Source organism: Protopterus annectens, chromosome 4.part0 (genome assembly GCF_019279795.1).
Source record: "Protopterus annectens isolate FY-2018-M chromosome 4.part0, PAN1.0, whole genome shotgun sequence".
Classification (NCBI taxonomy): domain Eukaryota; kingdom Metazoa; phylum Chordata; order Ceratodontiformes; family Protopteridae; genus Protopterus; species Protopterus annectens.
The window spans coordinates 521210640-521237046 of record NC_056733.1 but is presented as its reverse complement, the minus strand read 5'-3'; the positions used below and the strand labels follow the sequence as shown (position 1 = coordinate 521237046).

Sequence of the window (26407 nt, the reverse complement as noted above, 5' to 3'; positions counted from 1 at the left end):
CAAGTGATCACCACTCAAAACCCTTCCTCTTGATATAGCCGTAAACTATTTCAACTCTACCTTCCTTGAGGTACTAAATAGGCTAGCCCCTTGTAAATCCACTACAACAAAATCTATATATGCACCCTGGTTACCAAATCACACCAAAGCTCTACTCAAACAAAGAGACAATGCCTGGTCTCTCTGGCACTCCACCAAAAAACAACTTAACCATGATCAATACAAGCAACTTCGAAATAAAGCCCAAGTCAAACTAGACAAAAAAAAAAAAAAAAAAAACAGTGTACCAACTTACAGCAACAGTACCTCAACAATCCCCAAAAATTCTGGTCTGTGATATTTAAACTTCTTCACCCCAGTCAAACATCCACCTCTACCCCCTCTACCACTGGCAACACCAACAGTATTGCAGAGCAATTCAACTCTTCCTTTACTAACTTCATTCAATCTCTCTCCAAGTGTAATCTTAGCAGACCACCAACCATCCCAAATGTTTGCAATGAAACCAGGGACTCATTCTCATTTAAACCAATTCAAACCTTCACCATAAAAAATTATTTTCCAAACTAAACCCACAACCCTTACAGACAACCTACCCACAGAATTCCTAAAATTAGCTGCTGTTGCCACAGCCTACCCTGTCAGCATTCTACTCAGCTGCTCTGTCTCTGAACACTATGTTCCCTCAAGCTGGAAAATATCTTATATTATTCCCCTGAACAAAGGTGGCAACACTATTGAGTTGTCAAACTACAGACCCATCGCTATCCTACCACCTCTTTCCAAAATATTGGAAAAATGTATCCACTTGCAACTGTTAAGCTACCTTTTATCTAATATTCTCTTATCCAACAAACAACACAGATTCCACCCCAACCACAGTATTATTACTGCCCTTAAAAGTTTCACCAACACCAAAACCAGTATAGAAATGATGGGAAACTCGTATCATATATCTTTCTGGATCTTTCCAAAACTTTTGATACTGTTTCCCACCAGCAAATTCTTGACGAACTTTCCAGTCTAAAACTTAGCCACACTTCCCTAGCATGGTTCCATAGCTACCTGTCTGGCTGCCAGCAATCAGTCAAATGGCAACAAGAACTATCAACCCTATTACCTGTCAATATGGGGATACCACAAGGTTCTATCCTAGGGCCTCTACTTTTCACTATTTGTACAAACCGACTCCACACATCTACCCCTCTAGATTCCATAGTTCAATACACAGATGACTCTACACTTATCTGCGCTGCACCATCCTTAAAACAACTTGCCACTATTACACAGCAGTCCTTCATAACTGTTGAATTCTGGCTGTTTTACAGCTGATTCTGAACTCTTCCAAAACTAAATTGATGTTCTTTTACCCTAGCAAATCACAAAAGCCCCCAACCCTGTTCCAAATACATTCCTCAAATAACACCTTAATAGCCATATCCCAAACTAAACTATTAGATGTTTTAATTGAAAATTACTTAAAATTCGACCTACGCCTTCCACAGTCAATCAAGAAGACACAAATTAAACTAGGCTCACTGTATAGAATCAAGCTTTTTTCTTACTATCTACTCTAGACAGGCCATAGCCAGAACACAAATCGCCACCCTACTATATGCCACCACTATCTTCACAAACTTATGTAAAAGCAGTCTAGCACGACTTAAATCCTGCTACAATAAAACAGCCAAATTTGCTTCCAACTCCCCATAAAGGTCTCACCACTGCTCACCCTTATATCTACTAAGCTAGCTAGAGCTACCACATTATTTAATTTATACTCAACTCTCTATCACTCACAAGCTGGTATACCAACCTGACAAAACCCCTATTCTTCAACTAATGCTTCACCCTCATAATAACACTCGCCCACTTCGCTCCTCAGATTAAATCTTTATTACAGTTCTCTAAATCCAACAATAAAGCCAGAGACTCTCTCTACTCTAACTACATCTCCAAAAAATGGAATTCTATCCCTCAGCCCATCATCACTACTGCCAACTACACTCAATTCAAAAACCAACTAAGACTTTTCCTCACTAATAACTGGCTTTGTTCATGTATCTGTTCTGGTTAAACCCTTTCACCAGTCTATCAGCTTCTCAACTTACTCTCCTTCAAGACCATATCTATCATATGCAACTTAACTTACTTTTTATACTTTCCTTCTATACCCTTCCACACCTATAACAATTCATCCATTTTACCTCTTTCCACTAACTCATCTTTAACTTCTCACCTTTGCCCACCTCTCCTATTCTCCCCCCAGGTCTCCCCTCTACTCTCTCACTCATCACCTATTTCTACTCCAGTCTCTACATATCTCACTACAGTCACATTTCATATTTCATAGTCTCTTCCCTCTCCCCTTCTGATGTTCCTGTTCATAATTTCCCATATAGTTCAAAGTATTCCAGTATTTTCATCTGACATCAATTAAAAACAACTTGATTTACAATCACTTTAATCATTGTAACTGAATGTACTTTTATGATAGTTGATAACTTTTAGTGATTATAATGTGTCTAACTTGTATTCCTGAACATTTTGTATTTTGCTTTTCTAAATATTTTGTGTATTTCAAAATGTTTATTTTCTTAATACTTTTAACTGGTTCTAGAGCTTTTCTCTCTGGGCCTCCGCTGAAAATGGGCACTTGCCCAGTCAGACTATTCCAGTAAACAATTGTTAAATACATAATGTGGCCTAGATTTCTTTCTTTCTTGCTGACTAATTAAGTGATTAACCAAGACTTTTTAAACAGGCTTGACTTTGTGGGAAATGTCAAGCAACATATTTTCCTCTCTATTAAATGATCCACGTATTCCCACATATAAATAAAACATAAATTACTTGTTTTCTCCTCCAGCTGAAATTATAAACCTACTCAGTCTGGGGAGTCACATGACATTTACTATACAATGTTATTTACATCTGTATTCCTTCCTTCTCACAAGTTGTAAATTTATCGAGTCTTTGAGGATTCACTATTTTGCTGTATATTGTTAGAATGTAGCTGAGGTTTGAATGACAATAATCTTTACATCAGAGATAGGAACACAGAGTGAAGGTGTTTCCTTGCTTACTGAGTCCTAACTTTACAAAAGAATCTATCTAAGTGCTGTTTTGAAGCTGAGGACAAGAGTTTACAGTAATGTTTTTATTTTATTTTATTCTTAATGCTTGTTTAGTGGGGTAGTACACTGATCTTAATGGGCCAGCTTCAGTAACAGCCCAGGTGATTACATTCACAATCATGAAATTCTGAACAAAATAAGAATAGCACATGGAAAACAACAGTAATTATAAGCAAAGTACAATGTTCTTTGTTTAAACATGACAAAGAACCCAAACAGGAGAGCATCAGTAGAAAAGTCGCTGACATTCTTCCAGAGGTTCTGAAAGCAAACAGCAGTTCTGAGCACTGCCATTTTAGGTGAATGGATAGGCCAGCTTGAGGGATTGTGAAGAACATTACAATCTCATCTTCTGTTTCCACACATTGCACTACAGGAAATAAAAGGTTTACCCAAAAACTCAAAACCATGTCATTGTGTCCAACTCCATTACTTAAATAATTTTAGTTAATTACAAAATAAAAAATAATTTTTACCACATACAGAGCTGTAGGTACCCACGTAATGCAAACATAATCAAGATTAATATATGCATTCAGGTACTTTCAATACCTATTCAGACTAACCTCTAATCCTTTAAACCTACCTTCAACATCTTAACCTTTTCCTAGTTCACCGTATCCCCTCATTGTCATCTCCAATATAGTCAGCATTTTTTCCTCTCAAACAATGCCATTTCCCAACCTCTTTTAGCAAATGTAACATATCATTAACATTAAAATTAGCATTAACATAGCATTATATATCCTGGTATAGCCTTGTCTCTTGTTTACATTTTAGAGACTCAGCTTTGGCATTCAGACCTTTTCTTTTCATCTGCAGTTACTTACATCCTGAAGCACATCTCTGACAGTTCCATTTCAAAAGGTTCCTTTCTCAAAAAAACAAAGTATAAACTATATTATTTGTACTATTACTGCATTGGCTTTCTGATATATAGAGGTGATTTTTTTCTTTTTAATCCTATTCCCAAAAAATACTTTTAAGCAGAAATAGTTCATTATTATTTACAGTTACATTACTGGAAAAACGACAGTAAGAAGACCTTGCAAGTCATAAAATATACTGATACTTTGCATTCATATGAACATCAATTTAAGATGCTGTCTGTTTTTACCTTTCGTCCTTTTACTGTATCTGGCAAATAACAATGTCGTGGAAAGCCTCTGGCTGTGAACTTTTTTCCTGGGTTTGGATGTTCAGGTCCCTAAAATAAAACAACAGCCATTAATAAATGAAGGTAGGCAAGTTAGGCTTGGAACTCGTTAATCAAAGCTGATTGGTAACCAGGTAAACTAATCCAAATATGTTCTAGAGGGAAGACACACCAGGGGACAGCAATCCCTGGCTAAATACTCCATGTACTTTACTGCACATGTCAAAATGTAGACATCAAATTGAAGACGTTGCAACATTGTGACAGAAGGGTACTTATAAGCTACAGCTTTGTCAAACCTAGAATGGGTCAAGATGGAATTAGAGCTTAACTTTACTGGGGCAAAAGCCACGTTTTTGACTTTATGAAAGCAAAATGTAATACCATTACCTTTGGTCCAATATGTAACTTTATTCAGAGCATATTGCAACATCACATGTTCTGATGTGATGTTATTCTGCCCCATTTTATATCATTATTGTATTTGGTATAAACAGTTGGTATGTTAAACAAATGAAGACCCAGAAAGGAATGCTGCTGGATGCTCAAAGGAAGACTGTTCTTTATATCTGTATAACTAGTGAGCCTAACTGCCCACATCATGCCTTGCAACCAACTGGAAATCCAGCTTCTTTAAATTACTGGACGTTTAGTCAATGCAAATTTCCAAATGTATACACGACTGACATTGTCAAAGGCTCCTCTGGATTTCTATTATCTGCTGCAGCAATATCAACCATTGAATTAAGTATCAGGTATTGACTTATTTAGTGGCCGAGGTGGTGCAGCGGTTAGCATTGTCACCTTACAGCAGGAGGTTCTCTGGTTCGATTCTTGGCTAGGTTGCCTTCTGTGCAGAGTCTGCATGTCCTCCCTGTGGTCACGTGGGTTTCCTCCAGGTGCTCTGGTTTCCTCCCACATTCCAAACACATGCAGTAGGTGGATTGGACACTCTAAACTGGCCATAGGTGAGTGTGTGTGCACATGGTGAGTGGTCCAAATGAACTACTGTGGCAGGGTTAGCCACCTGGTGGTGTAAACCTTGGCTCAAGATAATTGTCACTGTGGAAGTGACACCACAACCCCATGTGCAAAAATGGGAAAAGGGTTGAGGATGGACGGATGGATGGATATAACCAATAATTAGCCTGTGGTTATATCTGAGAGCTAGTCAAATGACGAAGGTTGCCATATAGCCAATACCTTACAAATTGTTTTTACAAGACACTAGCAGGATTTGATGACATTCACAGGGGTATGCAGCTGGTATAATCAAGCCTGACTCCCTTTTACCCCAGTGTATGGGGAATATTTGCCATACTCAGATTTACATTAGAAGTGGCCAGTATTTGCTTCCTTAATTTCTTTACATCTATTTATCTGAAGATGACTCATTTTGGCAAGAAGGCCACCCCTTCCAATCTGTAGGAAAAAGTATGATGTCAGATACAAATATTCTCATTATATAAGATGGTGGAGTTAATAGCATGGAGGCAATCATGGAAACCATTAAAATACTGTCAGTGACATACTGTGCATATTCCTTTTTATGTTACAGAATGCAGACAGAATTCCTTACTGGCTATTTTGTGTGTGTGTGTGTGTGTGTGTATTATTAATATTCTTAAAAATCATTACTTTTTGTTTTAATCACATTAGCTAAATGAGATTCTTGCTGCATTTGGAACTTTCTTTTCAATTTTTATTACTTTAATCAGTGTGTGTGTGTGTGTGTGTGTGTGTGTGTGTGTGTGTGTGTGTGTGTGTGTGTGTGTGTGTGTGTTGAAGGATCTACTTCTGTAAACTGAATAACTGACAGCCAAATACTTAAGACATTGTAATTTAATTTTGAAGTACAGTGTAGTGTATTTTTTTCATAAGGGTGTCCGATGCAGTTTTTACTGTATATAAAAAAGGGAATCAGGGTACTGCAAATAGCTTGATAAAGACTTGTCATGAACTCAAAGATCTCATACTATACAGAGTTGAGAATAGTTTCACAGTAAAGTGTAAGTCACAGATCTCAAAAGAGCCTATGTGGAGACTACAGATTTAAATTTACAAATCAATTTTCCCGGATCCCTTACCTTGTAAAGATTTTTACAAAATGGGTATGAGGAAGAAGCTGACCACTACCTATGAGACAAGAACAGTCTAGATCCCAGGAAAGTTTAGGCCATCTGTCCTTTTGTTTTATTGCTCTCGCAGCTAAATAACAAGTTAGTCTCTTTTTTGGTGACCTCTTTAGTTTAAAGATGAATATCTAATTATTCACATTTTATATCACTGTAAATAAGTTGATAAAACATACATAAATCACCTCTGTACAACCTGTACTTATGCAAGTACAATGTCAATTTAGTAATCTCTGATTATGTTTGACATACAGGGTTTATATAATTTATTTATTTTACTTATTCACACTTTATTAACCAGGTTACTATCATTTGGGCAATGGCCTCTTTTGAGGGGAGACCCAAGGTGGTAGTCATACTGATTAAAGGAAATTTGTCCAGGACACTGGGACCTCCCCATATTACCTTTCATGCTCCTGATGAGCCATGGCAGGCTGTAGGTCGGTTGTGGGAAGAAGAATCATGAGACTACAGCTAGTACTGCAATTCATGCAGATACAGATGATGGTGATGTGGATGATATTCACACTAAAGTTGTGCCAGATGGTGGATTACCTGTTGAAATGCTTATAATGTTGTTGAAGAGGGACCTATGGAAAACAATGTGGTTTCTTGGAGCCAAGTTGTCGATAAAACTGTATTGGAGGATTTTTCTACATTAGAAATGAGAATAGATATACATAAAAGGGAAAGGATATCCTGTTTTCTTGGTTTGCTCAGCAGAAGAGGTTACATGGAGTGTGACTGGGCCTAGAACTGTTTCATATGCTGCTGCTGCAGTTAAACAAAGAGTTTCTTTTAACATAAAATATGCCTATAAACCTCAGACTTTGCCTGCTATTCATATTTCTGCAAGGCATAATGCACCAATTAACAAAAATGAGATTTGGGGCACTTTTGTAACTCCACTTGGAGTTAGAATTATTAATATAAGGGTGTTCTTTCATATTGGCAAATACTATTTTTGTGAGTTAACCTTTGAATATGCTTTGGATGCTGAAATGTTTTTGAATCAATGGACTTAAAAAAGTACTGTCAGACTATATTGTGATTGATATAAATATGACTGTTAAAAAGATTATCTTGCAAATTTGTACAGCAGAAATTGACATGGAAGATATTTCTACTGATGTTACAATACACTGTCAACAGGTACATGATGTTAGTAAGATATATAACAGAAATATTTTTAATGTTGGTTGGGAGGAGTGTGTGACATTAAAACCAGACAATGGCAATATTCACCATATTCCAGTGTTGTCCTTATAGTTAGAAACTGGGATTATTTAACTTATAAGGAAGAGCTAAAATCCACCTTCTTTTGTGATTCTTATCAAAATCTTGTTTCTGATCATAATAAAAGAAAGTGTGCACAATGTGGCGAAATTGGACATATTGTTAAAAAATGTGTGGTTGCTAGTAAGAAATGTAAAACAAAACAGGCCATTTCTGGCTGAAGCATAGCAGATTCATTCAGTGACCCACCCCCTCAGCTCTTCAAGTGGCTAGATGCACACCCCTCCCTCCTGCCCCAGTCGGTCAGGTCCTGTTTCTATGCCCTACCCACTATAATCCTTCAACACATTTAAAAAAATCTTTTTTTTAAACTATAGCAAATAGTTGCTACAGTGTCTACCCTGCCTGCATGGAGTGCCATGGCACTCATATGTTAGTTAAAAAAATTCTTCTTTTTAAACTGCAGTGAACTGCTTGCTACAAATACTGTATCGCAAACAATTGCTAAAGTTTACTCCCTGCCTGCATGGAGCACTATTGTGCTTATGTTTTAGATTAAAAAAAACTTATTTTTAAACTGTAGCAAACTGCTTGCTACAGTTTATACAGCATTCATGTTTTAGTTTTAAAAATTTCCTCTTTTTAAACTGTAACAAACTACTTGCAAGAAATGTAACAAACAGTTGCTACAGTATATACCCTGCCTGATCGGAGTGCTACAGTGGTTAGGTGTTAGTTTGAAAACGAAGAAGTTTTTTTTTTTTTACTTTTAAACTGTAGCAAACTACTTGCCACAAATTACATGTTACAGTTTAGACCACCCACAGAGCACTACAGCACTCATGTTTGACTGCAAATGCAATACTGGCTTTTAAAAGCCAGTATTACATTAAAGAGAGAGATCAGGATTGGCTGAGCGTGCTCCCCCCAACACTTTACACTCAGGAAAGTTGCCCATCTCACCTCGCCCCCGCTTTTGATTTCTGGTTTGATTGTACTATAAAATTAGATAAGGAAAAGCAGGAATAGGTTTATTAATGCAGACTTTATAGCCCTTGTGGATAAGAAAATTATCTGTGATCCTACAGAGTCAGTTTGAAGTTTTTGGGGCCATAGGGTTGCATGGATATTTGGGTCTGATATATGTAGCGGAATATCTTTGTTGTATAAACCTCATTACACTTTGTCAGATGTTTAGGCAGTTGCTCCTGGGAGACTTTTGGTAAGCAATTTTGGTACTACTTTGGGGGAACTGAGGTTTATTTGCATTTATGCCCCTACATCTTTGGAGGGCACAGAAGAAATATTTTCTATTCTGCAAAACCATGTTATAGTAAATGTAAATCTTATACTTATGGAAGATTTAAATTATAATTTGAGGAAAGTTGGTAAAAAAATTCCTATTGACATAAAATTATTTTTGCAAATAGTTAAGTGTGGCCAGCTTCAGTTACAACCTCCTTTAGGTCCACATATCGGAGAGAATCTTTACAGATGTAAATAGATTATTTTGCTCTTTCTGTAGATTTTTTTTTACAGTTCAAACCAAAGTAATAGCTTTGCACTTTATAGATCATTCTGATTAATGATCTGAATTGGGTATTAATACTACTTATATCTCAGAAAAAAAGGGTATTAAAAGTTAAATGGTTTGAAATTGATTACTAGTATGTGGAAGACTGAATCTAAATTATTAGAGGAGCATCATTTTTCCCTGTGTCCATTTTATCCTTCTTGGACAGCCTGGAGGTTATCATTTAAAGATAAGATGAAAAAAGTCCTCTGTGCTATTGAAAAGATACCTTACAGCAAAACAAATCAGTATATTCCACAATTCTATGTTCTTATAATTCTTCTGTTGCACAAAGTAATGAGTCTGCATGATGGAAATTTGAGAAATTATTGGAGGCTATGAAATGCAACGGAACTGATAAGTTATTATATAGGCAAGCATATGTTATTTCTAGTACTAAGAAAAAATGTCCCTCTTCTTCTGTAACACTGCTAAAAAGATGTCCAATATATAGATTTATTTTAACGTATTTGTGGAAAGCATATTACTACATAGCCTGAATTAATGTGCTTTATAGAATCTTCTAATGAAAGGATGTATGTTGCTTAACTTGGACCTTGTAAACTTTAGAATCTTGTTTCTTTACCTGACAATGATAATACATCATTGGAAAACTCAGTTATATTAGGCAAACTGCCCAATGTTCTTAAACTATCAACTAATGATTTGGCAACTGAAGAAAAAGTATATTTTTCTAAAGGTTTTGCATAAGTGTTAAGTGAGGGATTTATGGGTAGGACATATACAAAAGAGTATGAAATTTATATACAAAAAAGGGTCATAAAATGTATTTATATAATTTGAGATGACTGATGTTAAATAATGTTGATTAAAAATGTTTTGTAAAGTTTTACAAATTAGACTAAGCAATGTCTTTTGTACAAAAATGTATGAAAGGGGTTTATGGAATTAAGGAGAAATCAACTGTAGATATGGTACTGCTATTAAAAGACGTTATAGAAAATCTTAATATGAACCTTGCGGATGGCATCCTTTTAGGGTGCATATTAGGCATTTGATATGATCTCTCATTCTGCTATATGGATTGTCTTGCAGAGTTATATAATCTGTGACAAAATTTTGAAGATATTACACATAATTATACTCATTCCTGGGTAAAACCATTAGTAAATGATTCATACGGAATCGGTATTATGATTCATAGAGGAGGTAATACAGAGTGCCTATTGAGTGTTTGTCTATTTTTGTCAACTTCTTAAAGATAGTATGAAATATTTGAATATGAAATATGTATAAATTATTCCAAGGCATATTTTGCCTGTTTGCCTTTCTTATGCAGCTGATGTGATTATTATTGTGAAATCCTAGGAGAATTTGGCCACTATATTTTGTAGTATTGCCCAACATCTTAATAAGACTGATTTATTTTTCATTTATGATCAATGTAAAGGATATGGTTGTCCTATGCAATTACAAATTATTACTTTTGATTATACTGGTATTAAAATTTTAGGTATATATTTTAGGAAGGATACTATATTTATTGATCAGTGGGGAAAACTCCTTGTTAAGATTTGTTCTATCTTACGTAGAAGGAAGATATTTCAATTTTCCTTTCAGAAAAAAAGTTTGTTTTAAATACTTTTATTCTTAAATTATGGTATTTAGGGAAGATTCTACCATTCCTGAGCTATAAGGAAAAAGAATTATTAACAATATTTTTTTTGAATTTTGGGGGAATGTACGCTTATTGTGATACCAAGGGTGGTGGTTTAGAACTTAAAAACCCTATTTTTTAGCTTTCTTGCATTTCTTTAATAGACTGTATATGATCAGACATAGATAGTGATATGGTTAGATCAGTTTTATGGCATAAATACAAACAGAATTGGAAACTAGTAGTATTAGAATCTACTTTTTTTGAATACACAAATAAAATAAAATTATGGCACGTTGATATTAGTGTGGACTTGCTATGTAGAAAGTCATAGCATGAATCCATATTCAATGCATATTATTATGATAAACAATGGAACAAATTGGATAGTCTGTATAAAACTCATTTAATGGAAAGACTGGATAGATTCAAAAACATTTCGGGGATTTAGGATTTTACATGGAGATTATATTTGGAAAAACTACCCATTAAAGCACAAGTGAAATATAAAGCTGCTAGATTATGTCAGTTATGCGATGTTGAAGATGATCTTGAACATACTATACTTTTCTGCAAATGAGTTAAAATTGTATATTGCATCTATTAATTTAAATATGGTGATGTATGGCAATCACTGTCTTCTTTATAAAACTGAAAGCGATAAAGTGGATAAGATTATTTTTAGTGCCACATGGATTACATGGATTAGCCATTGTGAAATTTTATTGCATAATAAACTGTGGAACTGTGCTTTCATTTTGGGAAAAGTAAAGAGGTGGTTATGGCAGAAAGGTCGATGAAATAATTTTGTTGCTATACTGATTTATTTATGTTATTCTAGTTTTATGTGTTTTTTTTCTTTTTACATTTCCTTGTTATATTTCTGGTATACATGGTCTTTATTTGGTATATGTATGTGTTGTGTCTTAATAAACTACTCCTACTCTTTTTGATAGGGGACATGGGACCTTTCACAGCCACCTGAACTACCAACAACTCAGTCAGATGGAGCCTCAGTTTAAAGTCTCAACCAAAGGATGGTGGACTCAGGACTGCAACCCCCACCCCACATATGCTGCATTGCAGTGTCAGTATTCGAAAATGAATCTAACTACCCAGTGTCAAAATAGAACCCACAGTCTTCTGCACCAAAGGCAAGAGCTACTGAGACAGCAGAAATAATAGTTGGACTTGTTAATGCATTTTTTTCTAAGTATTTTACCTCAATTCACTGTCTTTCATCTTGTCACAAATATGTTGTATATATGTGCCTAATCTTCTTCTTTCATATGACCACCTGCATACCAGTCTATCTGAAACAGAGATATACAACTTATGACAGTGTGAAGGAAGGAGCTGTGGAAATCTTAATGTACAAGATCAGACTAGAGTAGGATTAGACAAACCCTTCAGAATTGTAGTGCAAAGGTTGTGCAGCCTCTGCTGAATTACTGACTTCTAGCACTATATTAAAGAAGAAAATACAAAACAGGTATGCATTTCTACTTCATTGCAAAAATCTAGCTAAGATGAAACTACATAAAACCAACATAAGAGCAGTCCACCAGAGTCGGGACCACTGTCCATGACTTTTGGTACCACGTAACTGTGCTGAATTCTAGACTGAGCCAAAAACTCTCTGCTGTACTAAAGGCAATAAGTAAAGATGATCGAGGACATACTTGAACAACATTCACTATCAAATTTCATAGTTCCTCTTTTTGCAGCCAAAAGTTTTCTCACAATGAAGTTTTCAGTGGGAATAAGATCTTAAGGAAATTTTACTATAGCTAAATGCCTACTGCATAAAGTTCATTAGGTAACAATTATTCTGAAAAATCACTTACTTGAATTCCAGCAGGTATGTCATACACAATGCGAATGGTCCTGCACTCTGGATATCCAGGTAAGGAGTGGGGGATAACATGGAACTCCATCTTCCCTGGGGGTTGGGTTCCTGTTTTTTCTCCATAAATTGCTTTGCAAGTTGGGCACTGCAGGCTTCCATCCTATAGAATGCAAAAAAAAAAAAAAATTGTCAAGCATTTGTGGTTTAATTGAAGTAATTTTTGCCCCCTGAACCTGTATTAGAAATACAGCCACTGTATTCATATAACTGAACGCAACATTTTCTGTATATACTGTTGATAATCAAGATCTTATTGTATTAAAGCCAACAACCTGTAATGTTGTTTACTATTGCTGCAACTTTGTATCTCTATCATGTACATGATGTGGAGCTTTTCTCCCCGGGCATCCACTGAAAAAGGACCTGCATCAAGTCGGAATTTCCCGGTAAACAAATGTAAATAAATAAAAATAAATAAATAAATAAATAAGACAGCAAAGCTTTCCTAAGCTTGGAAGCTCAAAGATTTCTTTACACAGATCTACGTAACCTGCTATGTGTGCCCTGGGTATCTCTGCAGGGTTCAGCATGCAGAAGATGCAGTGTAGGGATACCACCACTCATTCAACACATGTCATACAGCTCCACTAGCAGTTCTGTCTCTACAAGAAGCTGATGCTCCCACTAGGGCTTTCATCTTCACCAAAGCAGACTGTGCTGACAGTAGGTCTCCAAAGCAAGTGGTCTCCATAGAAAAGCAAGTGTGACCAAAACTACCTAAAGTATGTATAGAGAGGCAACTGCACTGGAAAAATGCTTATCTTCATACTGTCTGAGTTGGATACATGTTCTTTAAAATGGTGAGGAAAGAAAAATTGTGCAATTTCTTGTTATAGATGTTTAAAAAAAAACAGCACATACACACACACACACACACACACACACACACACACACACACACACACACACACACACACACAATTGCTCTTAAATTCAGCTTGCTGTGAATCACTAATGCTTAACATATATCTGTGAGATCACTAGTATGTGACTGGATGGCGTTTCCATGGAAGGATGTGCTGCTAGTGTACCAAGGATTTTCCCTTTTCCTCATAATGGTGTGACCTCAGAATTGGTAAGTACAAGTAGCAGGGGTTTGGGGAAGTGTAGTTCTCACAATGGAGGTACAAGAGGTCTTGCTCCTCAACCTAAAACACTGTTTTTGTGTGGATTTGTTTTGCTTTTGCTGTTTACACTTAGAAACTTACACTCATTAGTAATTGCAGCTATGATAACTAAATACATAGAAGTCAAGCACTAGTCAGGGAGCAGTGTGTGTGTGTGTGTGTGTGTGTATATATATATATATATATATATATATATATATATATATATATATATATATATATATATATATATATATATATATATACATACATTATTATTTTATTTATCCTTTGTTGACCACGTTAGTCCCACTAGGCTAGTGGCCTCTTTTCAGGGGAGACCCAAGGTGGTATTTATACTACTAGGAGACATTGAGCCAGGGTGTCAGGGGAACTTCCCTACTCTTTTTGATTGGTATCTTCCCTGTAACAACGTTGTACACAGAGGGAACGCAGTGCAGTCTCCGAAAAAAAGCTTTTAATGTAAAATAGAAACAGACAGGTAAAACTTTTGCTTGCCTAATCAAGCATACAGAGTTAAGCGCTTTCACCTACAGAATGTAGGCTTCCTCAGAACTGTGCTTTAACATTTACAAAGTGTTTAAATAACTTTTTTGGCGCCATTTTCTACAAGCAGCCCTTAAAGTTATATTACTCATTTAAAAATATATTACTCATTTGTAAAGTTAAAAAACAGAAATAATACAAAAAAAATACACCAACTTGATTTAAAAGTACATCAAAATAGATGCCTTACATAATCTATATAAAGTTCTATTTAAAAATACTAATTAAAATTCTGTATAAAAAGGCAAAGTCTCAAAATTCATATTACTACATTAATAAATAATGAAAAAATGAAAATACCTATCAATATTCATTTCTTATGACAACCATCTAAACCCTTAATTTAATTCTAGTATCTAATATTCACTGATCACTTTTCAAAAAGTCCTAATTATATTATTTGTATGTTTCTATATATTTTTTAATAAATTAATATTAATGCATATTGTACAGTTAATACATTTTCCTAACTAATAACTATTAACATAACTTAATTTTATCTTCTGGAAGCTCTATGAATTAATATAGGTTTTAAAGATGTGTTATCGTTTAACCCTGGTGTGGTTGATGCATCCGTATACAATTGCCACCACACCTCCTTATAACTTAACATTTCCTTCATAAAGCCTCCTCTAGGATTGTGTCTAATCTGCTCCAATATTGCAAATTTAAACTTATGTTCTTCACCATATTTTTCTATATGTCTGTATAAGGCGTTGTTTTTGTCCTTTCTTCTTACACTATACATATGATTGTAAATTCTCCTTTTTAAAGCTCTCTCTGTTTTTCCTATATAGTATCCACTGCATACTGTACACTTAGCCATGTATATAACAAAACTAGTACTGCAATTCCCCTTCCTAAACTTTATTTTACTTTTGTTAATGTTTTCCAATACTAGTTCCCGTGACTCCATAATATCCCCACACTGATTGCAATGGCCACATTTCAATGTCGCATTTACCCCATTGTCCCTAGTGTAATTTTGAACTCCTATAGTTCCTTTTTCCAATAGCTTCTTTAAATTGTATCCCATTTTGTATACAAATAACGGTTTCTCTCCTACACATTTGACTAAACTGTTGTCCACTATAAATATTTTCCAGAATGATAACATAATGTTCTTAATCTGGTGTACAAAAGGTGTATATTCCAAGATACAAGCACTTGGTATCTAACTGTGCTGTTAACTGTATCTACAACTGTTTGAGATCCATTGGTTTGCTCTTTACTTCCTAACAGTGGGGAATATTTCTTTCCCCATTGTTCAATGACATATTGCTTTACATCCCTCATCATCAATACATCATAATTCCTTTCTTCAAATAATTTTGTAACATAATCCATTTCATTTTTCATTTCATTGAATCTTGAAGTCATCCGGGCTACCCTTATACATTGCCCCTTGTATATGTTGTATAATAATTTTTTAGGGTGGTTGCTAGTATATTATAAATAATCGTTAGAAAAGGTATTCTTTCGATATATAGCTGATTTAAAACCCTTACTATCATGTGATATAAATGTATCCAAATAAGCTATACCATTAAAACTCATAGAATGAGTGAACCGTAAAAATTCACTACTAGTATTGATAAAAGTAATGAATTTATTGAGCTCTTCTTTATTACCCTTCCATAATATGTAGATGTCATCTAAAAATCTAGTGTAATGTATTACATGTTTAAAGAGAATGTTTGGAAATAAGACTTTCTCTTCCCAATTTAACATAACTAAATTGGCGTATATAGGTGCACTGGCTGATCCCATTGCTACGCCATTACTTTGCCGATAGTATTCACCTTCAAAATAAATGTAGTTATGTTCCAATACAAGTGACATACAGTCCATTATTAAACAAACATGATCCCACTCTATGTTTGTATGTTTCCTTATACTTTCACAAAACATCTCCAGTCCCAATTGTTTGGGAATACATGAATATAGGTCGATGACATCTATAGTTACATAAATAAGGTCACTGCATTCTATATGTGTAGGGAAATTGGTCAAAAAATCCCAAGAATCCTTTATTAAATGTGGGATATGACTATACGTATTTTTTAGCCAAGTGTCAACAGCTATTCCTAAAGGGAATGTTTTGGCTAAACTTCCTGACACTATAGGTCTAAAAGGGGGGTCTCTTACACTTTTGTGTACCTTTGGTATACCAACTAGTGTAGCTAGTACTGGATGCTTTACCTTGATGAAATTGTAAACATCAGTATTAATTCTATTGTCTATCCAAAATTCTTCTATATAAGAATCTATTCTATGATATGCTATATTGATTTCGTTGAGTGATACTGTATCATAATTCCCTGATTGGGTCAATAGACAAAATAGTTTGTTAACATATTCCAGCTTGTCGTATAGTACCACCCCTCCCCCTTTGTCCGGTTTCATTATACGTATATCTTTATCTCCCCTAAATTTTGTAAGTGTTTCTCTCTCCTTCAGTGTCAGATTGTCTTTTTTGACCTTCATTCTTGTTTTGTTCTTTAATTTATAAACTTCCCTTGTCACATGTTTTTCAAACATTTCTACTTTTGGATTCATTGGTGGAACATAAGTGATTTTGTTTTTTAATCTATTTTCTACTTCTACTATGTCCTTATTTACTACTTGGTCTTCCTTCTGGAACATGATGGCTAGAATGAGTTTCCTGGTGAACAATTTCACCTCACTTAAATGGTCCACAAAATCAAATGGGGATGTCGGGATGAATTTCATTCCCTTAGATAACAAATCAAAATGAATTCTATTGATTGTTAAACTTGTATAATTATAGATTTTAAAGTTATTAAGAATATGAGTTACTCCATCCACTTTTATATAGTTATTGTCGTTGTTGGTTTGAATCTGAATAGTGTTAGTCGTGTTAGATGTTAATATAGAACCTGGTCTGTCCTTTGTCCCCTTTAAAATCTTTTCTGTTAGTTCTTGGGGTAATAATTCCCTATCCCTCTAGAAGGTTTTCTTTTCCAATACTGGGGGTTCCACGTCCTTTGAAAATTTTGTCTATGGTTCCAATTACCTCCAAACCCTTCTGTATTGTCATTCCTTACCCTTTTGAATTTGCACCCTGACTGTCTATTGCTATTATCTTTCCCATGTTCTATGTTATCCACTTTCCACAGATAAGCTTTATTTTCTTTGTATTGGGATGTGTTATTAGTTAGGAAAATGTATTAACTGTACAATATGCATTTATATTAATTTATTAAAAAATATATAGAAACATACAAATAATATAATTAGGACTTTTTGAAAAGTGATCAGTGAATATTAGATGCTAGAATTAAATTAAGGGTTTAGATGGTTGTCATAAGAAATGAATATTGATAGGTATTTTCATTTTTTCATTATTTATTAATGTAGTAATATGAATTTTGAGACTTCGCCTTTTTATACAGAATTTTAATTAGTATTTTTAAATAGAACTTTATATAGATTATGTAAGGCATCTATTTTGATGTACTTTTAAATCAAGTTGGTGTATTTTTTTTGTATTATTTCTGTTTTTTAACTTTACAAATGAGTAATATATTTTTAAATGAGTAATATAACGTTAAGGGCTGCTTGTAGAAAATGGCGCCAAAAAAGTTATTTAAACACTTTGTAAATGTTAAAGCACAGTTCTGAGGAAGCCTACATTCTGTCGGTGAAAGCGCTTAACTCTGTATGCTTGATTAGGCAAGCAAAAGTTTTACCTGTCTGTTTCTATTTTACATTAAAAGCTTTTTTCGGAGACTGCACTGCGTTCCCTCTGTGTACAATGTTGTTACAGGGAAGATAGCGCAGGTGTAGAATTCAAAGTTTTTTTTTTATTCTTTTTGATTGGTACCATGGGATTTTTTATATGCACCTGAGCTACCACCAATTCAAAACAGATGAAACCTCAGTTTAATGTCATAGATCCCACAGCCTTGTATACCAAAAGAAAATATGCTACCTGTTCCATCACAGGAACTGATAATAATGTTTTTTTATAATATATATATATATATATATATATATATATATATATATATATATATATATATATATGAGCTACCGATAACATATGACTATACCTTAAGCCCTTTTCGGAAAACCTCACAGCAAGAGGTTCTCTGGTTCAATCCTCTGCTGGGGTGTCTTCTGTGCAGAGTCTGCATGTCCTCCCTGTGGTCGCGTGGGTTTCCTTCCACATCCCAATGACATGCTGTAGGTGGATTGGACACTCTAAATTTGCCCTAGATGTGAGTGCATGTATGTGCCTTCTGTGGAAGGTTGGGTGCTGGGTTGGCAACTCAACACTGCAAAACTCCACTGCCAATCATGAGCGGACAGGTGATCCGCTGTGGCGACCCCTAACCAGGAAAAGCCAAAAGAAGAAGAAAGAAGATTGGCTTCAAATTGCCAACCTAGGTCTGTTATAGACAATATTCCATATTCCCTGGTTTTATAATTGAGGAGAATCTGTAGTGAGCCAGGAGACTTGGAAAAGCAAATCAGTACATTAAAGGACAGATTCTTAAGCAGAGGTTATACTGAAGAACTTATTAATATAGCTTACGATAAAGCAAAGATGCATCCCATTCTCAGAGTTTGATGTGCCAAAAAGGAAGCAAGTCTAACAATGAAATCAGGCAACAGTCACACTTTGTAACAACCTTTTGTAGCAATGTTTGCAAGAAAGAATAGGAATGTTTTCCATTGGTTTTGACCAATTTTGACAGGGGATGGTTGTTAAAGAACTACATTATAGGATAGGGTTAAGTTTTCATCCAGGAGAGGTAAAAATATTAGTCCTTATCTCTCATGTTTGAAAAATCCTCATAAGGATAAAACAGACATAGATTACTGGGTCTGAAGCCTTAGGGCTGACATCTAAGCGGACACTAGTTTTTGTTCACTAATGTTTAAGTCAAAAAATTGCATCTAAAAACACTTATAAAAAGTTTTTACAAAGACATTAAGTTACTTGTGACAATGACTGGATTATGCATCTTCTGCAACCAAGACCTCTGCAAGGAAGGCAGGCACATAGGCTCAAAAAATGAAACCAGCAATTACAAAAAGCCAGCACCCAAATGGAGAAAAAAATGTTTTATGTGTATTAACAAAAAAAACAAACGGTTTCGGCCCAATGGACTTTTTCAGTGTATAACTCAGTCTGTTCAACCACTACATTATATACAAAACCATAATAGAATAATTAATCATTAATTAAACAATTATAAGTGTTCATTTAAGCCAGGTGGAAATAATCCCCCCCGTTTCACAATCCATGAGTTTTCTTTTTTATTTAACAATTTATGCCAACCTATTTTAAAGGATCTATGTCCCATAATTCTGTCAATAATAATAAATTTAAAAGTTGCTGTCTTGTGAGAAATAATGTGTTTGTATAAAGCATTGGTCAAATGTTTATTCCTGAATTACTAAGATGTTCTGAAATACGAAATTTAAAGGGTCTAGAGGTTTGGCCAACATAAAAAGCTGAACATGAACAAGTTGTAAGGTAAATAGCCCAATCACTGCTACAATTGCAAAAAACATTAATAGAAAAAACTTTAGAAGTATTTTTACTAGAAAACTCTTTGGTCTGAAGAATATATTTGCAGAAAGAGCAGTATCCACAAGGGTAACACCCCACAACTTGTGTCTCATCCAGTGTAGCCTGTATAGAACGTTCCATAGACATGAAAAGTACAGTTGTGTACACTTAACATAAACATAGATGTTCGAGTGTATTCACTGTTGCAGTCATTACATTCGGGTAATCTGCTGGCAGGTTGCCCTCAGTTGGCGTGAATAACAAAGTCTTGGGTCCTGCATCAGTTGTTGGCTCTTCTTCCATGACGTCAGGTCGTCAGGGGTATAAAACATGCAACCTATGCCATTTTATTCAGTTTTTCTTGCCGCAGATCTCAGGTGACCCCCAAATGGGGAGCAAAAATATACATGTATAAATAAACAGTAAATATATATAAATGCACTTTTAGAAACATAAACTTTACCTTCATCTAAAAGCAAATACACTACAAAGGCTTTTGTGTATAGTGAAGGAAAGAACAGGTATAGAAAAGGGGGATGGCAGGTGGGTAATCCGGACTGCAACAGTGAATACACTCAAACATCTATATTTATGGTAAGTGTACACAACTGTACTATGTTCTTCGTGTTTCACTGTTGCAGACATTACATTTGGGTAGAATCCCAAAGCTATGGTTGGGAGGATGGGGCTAAACAACATTAGGAGCGGCTATAAGGCCCTGCAGAACTGCAGTGGCAAAGCCTTCCCTGGATTTGGAGAAGAGAGGCAAATGATAATGCTTTGTGAAGGTATGAACAGAGCTCCAAGTAGCAGCTTCTAGAATGTCTTTGGTTGGAACCCCTCTGAGAAAAGCTGCTGAAGTAGAGGCAGCCCTGGTGGAATGTGATCTGATCCCCTTGGGCACAGGTTTACCATGGTGCAAGTAGCAGAAATGAATGCAGTGGCTTATACACTTAGAAATAGTCTGCTTTGATATAGCCTTCCCCTCTGACCCTGCAGCAAATGCTACCAGTAGTTGCTCAGACTTTCTTAGAGATTTGGTTCTGTTTAAGTAGAATCTTAGTTGTCTGTGTACGTCCAATGAATGCAGAATCCACTCCCCCTTGTTCTGTGGATTTGGGTAAAATGTTGGCAGGTGAATGGTCTGGTTAAGAGTCACACTGGATACCACCTTAGCATAAAAGAAGGATTGGTCCTGAGGGACACCCTGTCCGGGTAAAATATAATAAAAGGCTCCACTGCCATGAGAGCCTGTAGTTCTGAAACCCTTCTTGCTGAAGTGACTGCCAAGAGAAAAATGGTTTCCAAGATAGAAATTTTATATCTGCAGTAACTGCTGGTTCAAAAGGAGGCAGGGTGAGTTTTTCCAGCACAAAATTGAGGTCCCATGCAGGAGTTGGTGATCTTCTGGGAGACTTTAAATTTTTGTCCCCTCTAAGATGCTGTTTAATCAGGTGATGAGAAAAGAGGGGAGGCTCTGTGTTGTAATGAGCTGAGATGGCAGTGGCATGGATTTTTATTGAAAAAAAAGTTTGTCAAGCATCTCAGTCAAATATTGTAAAATCTGTGGAATATTGGACTTTGCTGTGTCTGTTCCTTGTGCTTGGAATCTCTTCCATTTATCAGCATAAGATTTTCTAGTACTAGGCCTTCTGGCTTCCAAAATGACATCCATCACAGATTTACTGAGAGGTGCTATTTGAATAATTAATTGATAAGCCATGCTGCAAGATTCAGACTTTGGTGTTGAGTTTGCAGAATTTGATTGTTCTGCTGAGACAGTAGATGAGGTATTTGAGGCAAGTATCATGGAGGAAGTTGAGACATATTCCTTAGAAGTGGGTACCAGTGCTGGTGAGGCCAGTCTGGAGCAACTAGGATCATTTTTGGTTTTTCCTGTCTGACTTTTATTAAGACCTTGGGGAGTAGAGGCAGAGGGGGAAAGGCATAGACTGACAGGTTTTTCCAGCTGAAGGATAGGGCATCCACTTTCCATGCTTTTTTGTGATGAGTTCTTGTGCAGAATTTCTCCAACTGATAATTTTGGGTGAGGCAAATAGATCTATATCTGGGCTCCCCCATTTCTGTGTTAACATGCTGAAGATTTGTGGATCCAGTTTCCATTTGTGCAGTTCCATAAGATTTCTGTTTAGGTCATCTGCCAGAGTATTTTGTTTTCCTGGCAGGAATTGAGCTTGAAGATGTATTTGGTAAGTCAAGGCTGTGTTCCGCAAGGCCATGTCTAGTCTGCAAAGGGGATAGGAACGTGTACCCCCCTGCTTGTTTATGTACCACATAACTGTGATGTTGTCCTTCTTTATCAGTAGTTGTCCTGGATGAAGTAAGTCCTTGAAGGCTGTCAGAGCATTCTGAACAGCTAGCATCTCTTTCTGGTTGATATTCAGATGCATTTGGTTTGGGCTCCATTTGCCCTGAATGCATCTCCCTGTCAGGTGGGCCCCCCAAGCATAGTCTGATGCATCTGTGGTTAGGGTTTGGGTGGCAGGGGGTAGAGTGAATGACAGTCCCTTGTTTTGGTGACATGTCTCTGCCCACCAAAGAAACTCCTGTTGTAGGCAGGGAATGAGAGGAATCATTGTTTCTAGACTGTGACAATGTTGACTCCATAAACTTTTCAGGTAACATTGAAGTTTCCTCACATGCAGTCTCACATATGGAATTAGTAGAATGCAGGATGCCATGAACCCCAAAGCCTGCAGAATTTGTCTTGCAGATAACTCGTTTTTTATTGCCATTTGTTTGAAGTATACTGTCAGTTGCCTTTGTTTGTCTGGCATGAGGTAAGCCATCTGGGCAGTTGTATTCAAGCTTGCACCCAGGAATGTAATTATTTGAGAGGGTACCAGTTGTGATTTCTTTTTGTTTATGGTGTACCCTAGGCATGCTAGAAGCCTTTTTACAAATGCCAGATGTTGAAGAAGAGTGGCCTTGTCCTCTGCTTGAATGAGACAGATAAGGATAAATTTGAATGCTTCTTTGTCTGCAGAATGCAATTACTGGTGCCAGGCACTTTGTAAAGACCCTGAGCACAGTAGATAAGCCAAAGGGCAGTGCAGAGAATTGGTAATGCAAAAAACCTGCTTTGAAGCGGTGGTATCTTCTGCATGATTCCTTTATTGGGATATGCAGGTATGCCTCTTTTAAGTCTAGAGTTACTAACCAAGCATTCCTGCCTAGCATAGGCAGTAGCTGTTGTAAAGTCAGCATTTTGAATTTTGGAATGTCCAGGAATGTGTTCAAAATCGATAAGTCCAGTATTGGACGCCATGAATTGTCTTTTCTGGGTACCAGGAAAAGTCTTGAATAAAAACCTTGTCCTTTTTCCTTTTCTGGTACCAGTTGAATAGCCCCCATATCCACGAGGGACATGACTTGTTTCTGGGCCTCTGCCCACTGGTTTTGTGGCAGATCTGGCCATCCGTTTGGAATTGGCAAAGTATGGAAATGAAATCTGTACCCCTGGGATACTATGTTTAATGCCCACTTGTCCTGGGTAATTAACTGCCAATTTTGAGCATGAAGTGCTAGTCTTCCCCCCAAGGGGGCAGCCAAAAGATAAGTGCTTGGTGATGGCAGAGGAAAGTCATTGAGACTGCTTACTGTAGGTTTGTGCTTTGTTTCCTCCAGATTTGGAGGTGGAGGCACCCCATTGCTTTGACCTGTAAGAACCCTGTGATTGGTATCTGGAGCCTTTTGAGTGCCTGGAATTGCCTTGAGTGGCTCTGTTGGACACAGGAAAGGACCGATTTTTTGCAGGCCAGTGTCTACTGAACCTGGGTGGCTGCACTTGCAAGAAATCTTTTACAATTTGCATAGATTTAGCTTTGTCTTCCATTTTCTTTAAAACCTCTACTGCCTTATTAGCAGAGTGTCATGCTGCAAAAGGGCATCCAACAATTTAGCTTTAACATGATCAGGCAGATTTTGCTCCTTGAGCCAAGCATGCCTCCTAATCACAGATCCAGTAATGGTGGCCCTACAAGAGGCTTCCAAGGAATCAAAACCACATTGCAAAGTATGCTTTGCAACCTGTTCTGCTGAATGCAATAATTCCTGTAACTCTATTTTCCACACAATCAGAAATCAACATCATTTTCTGTTTCAGTAAGCCCATAACATGCTGTTGATATTTAAGCATATGAAACTGGCAGTTTAAGTCCCTGACTGCCAAGGTTGCAGACGTATAAACCTTCTTTCCCCATCTATCCAGTGTCCTGGAATCTCTGTCAAAGGGGGTAGGCTTTTTGGCTGTAGAGGCCTTTACACCCTTGGGACCCAGAGAAATAGTCTCAAGATCAGCAGCAGGAGTTTTAAATAGAAATTTGTGGGAGTCAGGAACCCTGCAATATCTGTCTGGCTTACTAGGAGCCGGAGGCAGGGAATCAGGAGCCATGCTTGACTCCGAAAACACATCATCAACAATGTCTAATACAGGAGGTATTGCCAAAGGCCTATGCTGAGGAAGAAGGAGGAAATCCCTAAGCTTCTTTTTTGATTCAGAGAAGTCCTGACTCTCCCAATGAAAATGTTCCCTTAAAGTATGCAAAGTCTCTCCAAAAGAGTAATCCTCAGGAGGAGATGCAGATGGGATGGATTCCTCTGCATCTGAATCCTCAAAGGGTGGAATAGAAAGTTCCTGATCAGAAGAGGAATCAGAAGAAATGGAAACCTGATCTGAAGATTCATAATCAGTGCCTTGCCTAGGCCTCTTAGCGGGGGTGGGGGGTGGGGGTGGGAAACCCTGATCAAGATAATTAAATCCTCAGCCATGTTGATCATCTGTTTTTTTAGGCATAGGGTCTGAGCACATGGCTCATGCATCCATCTTTTAGACATAGAAGATATTTTTGACCTTGTTTTTGAGGCTGGCGTCGCTTTAATATAAAAAATGTTGAAGCCTGAAAACACCCTCAGAGGCCGGTGCCTGTTCAGTGACTCTGGACCCATCCAAGGGAGAGACATCTGCGGGTTCAATACTCTGAGAATCACGTGGCATACCGGACTCCGAATGGGTCTCAGTAGAGGCCTGTGACTTAAAAGTAGCGATTATCAGGGGCTGTGAAAGTGCCTCACTGAGTACTGGCGAACCAGTGACTGGCTTAGGAGAAGCTTCATCATCAATTTTGGACCTCAATGGTCTGTCTCTGTCTTTTTCTTTGCGTTTTTTGTGAACTCCGGTAGTCGGATTGCTAACCGACGACATTTCAGGATAATTAAATCTTGTACCAAAATATTTAGAAGCAAAAATATACTGACGCTTAATAGTGCATTGGTTAAATCTAGCACAAAACTGACAGCAAGGCACGTTGTGATCTGGGCAGTACAAATGAATACAGTACAAATGAAAATCCTTATGAGGTATTTGCTTCCCACAAGTAATGCAATTATTAACTTTTACTGACATCGGTAAGGAGCAAGAAAAAGTTTCCCCAAAGGGGTACATAGCTTTAGTTTGAAGACTTCAGTTCTGAAACTTGAATACAAAAATTTCAGGAGTCGGCTGACAGGCACTTGCGAACTGCTTCTGCTTCGGGCACCACGTGGCAAGAAAGACGGAATAAAATGGCGTCGGTTGCATGTTTTATGCCCCTGACGACCTGACATCATGGAAGAAGAGACAGCAACTGACGCAGGACCCAAGACTTTGTTATTCAGGCCGACTGAGGGCAACCTGCCAGCAGATTACACGAATGTAATGACTGCAACAGTGAAACACGAAGAACATCGTTTGTAGTAACTGAAGTGACTCCCCAAAGTTTTACCTCTGTGGAAAGAGAATAAGCATTTGTTCCCTAATAAATCACATAATTTATTGTCAGCCAAAAGAATATCCCAGTGCTGTTGCACTATTATCCAAAAATTCATGGGTATTTCTACCATAAGTGTAAGTGGTAATAAACCTGATTTTATTGTCCCTCTGAGATTGATGTTTCTTATATGTGAGTAAATCATTTCTGGAAAGCGGTTGAACCTCCCTACTAGTCTGCATAACCTTAGACATAGAATATCCATGTTCCCTAGAGCGGTTAATTAAATCTTGGTCAAAATGTTTGTAATCTTCAGTGCTAGAGCAAATTCTATGTATCCTCATAAACTGTGACTTGGGGATGTTGGCAACAATGTGTTTTGAATGACAGCTGGAGGCGTGTTATAATGTATTTGAATGATGGGATTTCCTGTATAGTGAATTGGACAAAGTACCATCAGGTTGTTTAGATACGGTTACATCCAGAAAAGAAATGGATGTAGCATCATAATTAATTGTAAACCTCATACCCCATTTACTTTCATTCAAATACTGGACAAATTCATGTAACTATATAACGTCCGATTTCCACACCATCCAGCAGTCATCAAAAAGCTTCGCCAACTATCTGTTTCCCTAAGAAAAATGTTATGATTGC

At 36.7% G+C, this 26407-nt stretch overlaps 1 protein-coding gene across 1 annotated transcript in view; it reads right to left on the bottom strand.

Moving 5' to 3' along the window:
- The window catches only part of DTX1 (deltex E3 ubiquitin ligase 1), a 932387-nt gene that overhangs the window by 15637 nt on the left and 890343 nt on the right, over positions 1–26407 (bottom strand). Inside the window, exons 7-8 of the mRNA XM_044068441.1 lie at positions 12703–12864; positions 4255–4344 (exon numbers count right to left, since the gene is read on the bottom strand). Of these exons, the coding sequence (XP_043924376.1) occupies positions 4255–4344; positions 12703–12864 (252 nt within the window). The remainder of the gene's footprint in view (positions 1–4254; positions 4345–12702; positions 12865–26407) is intronic.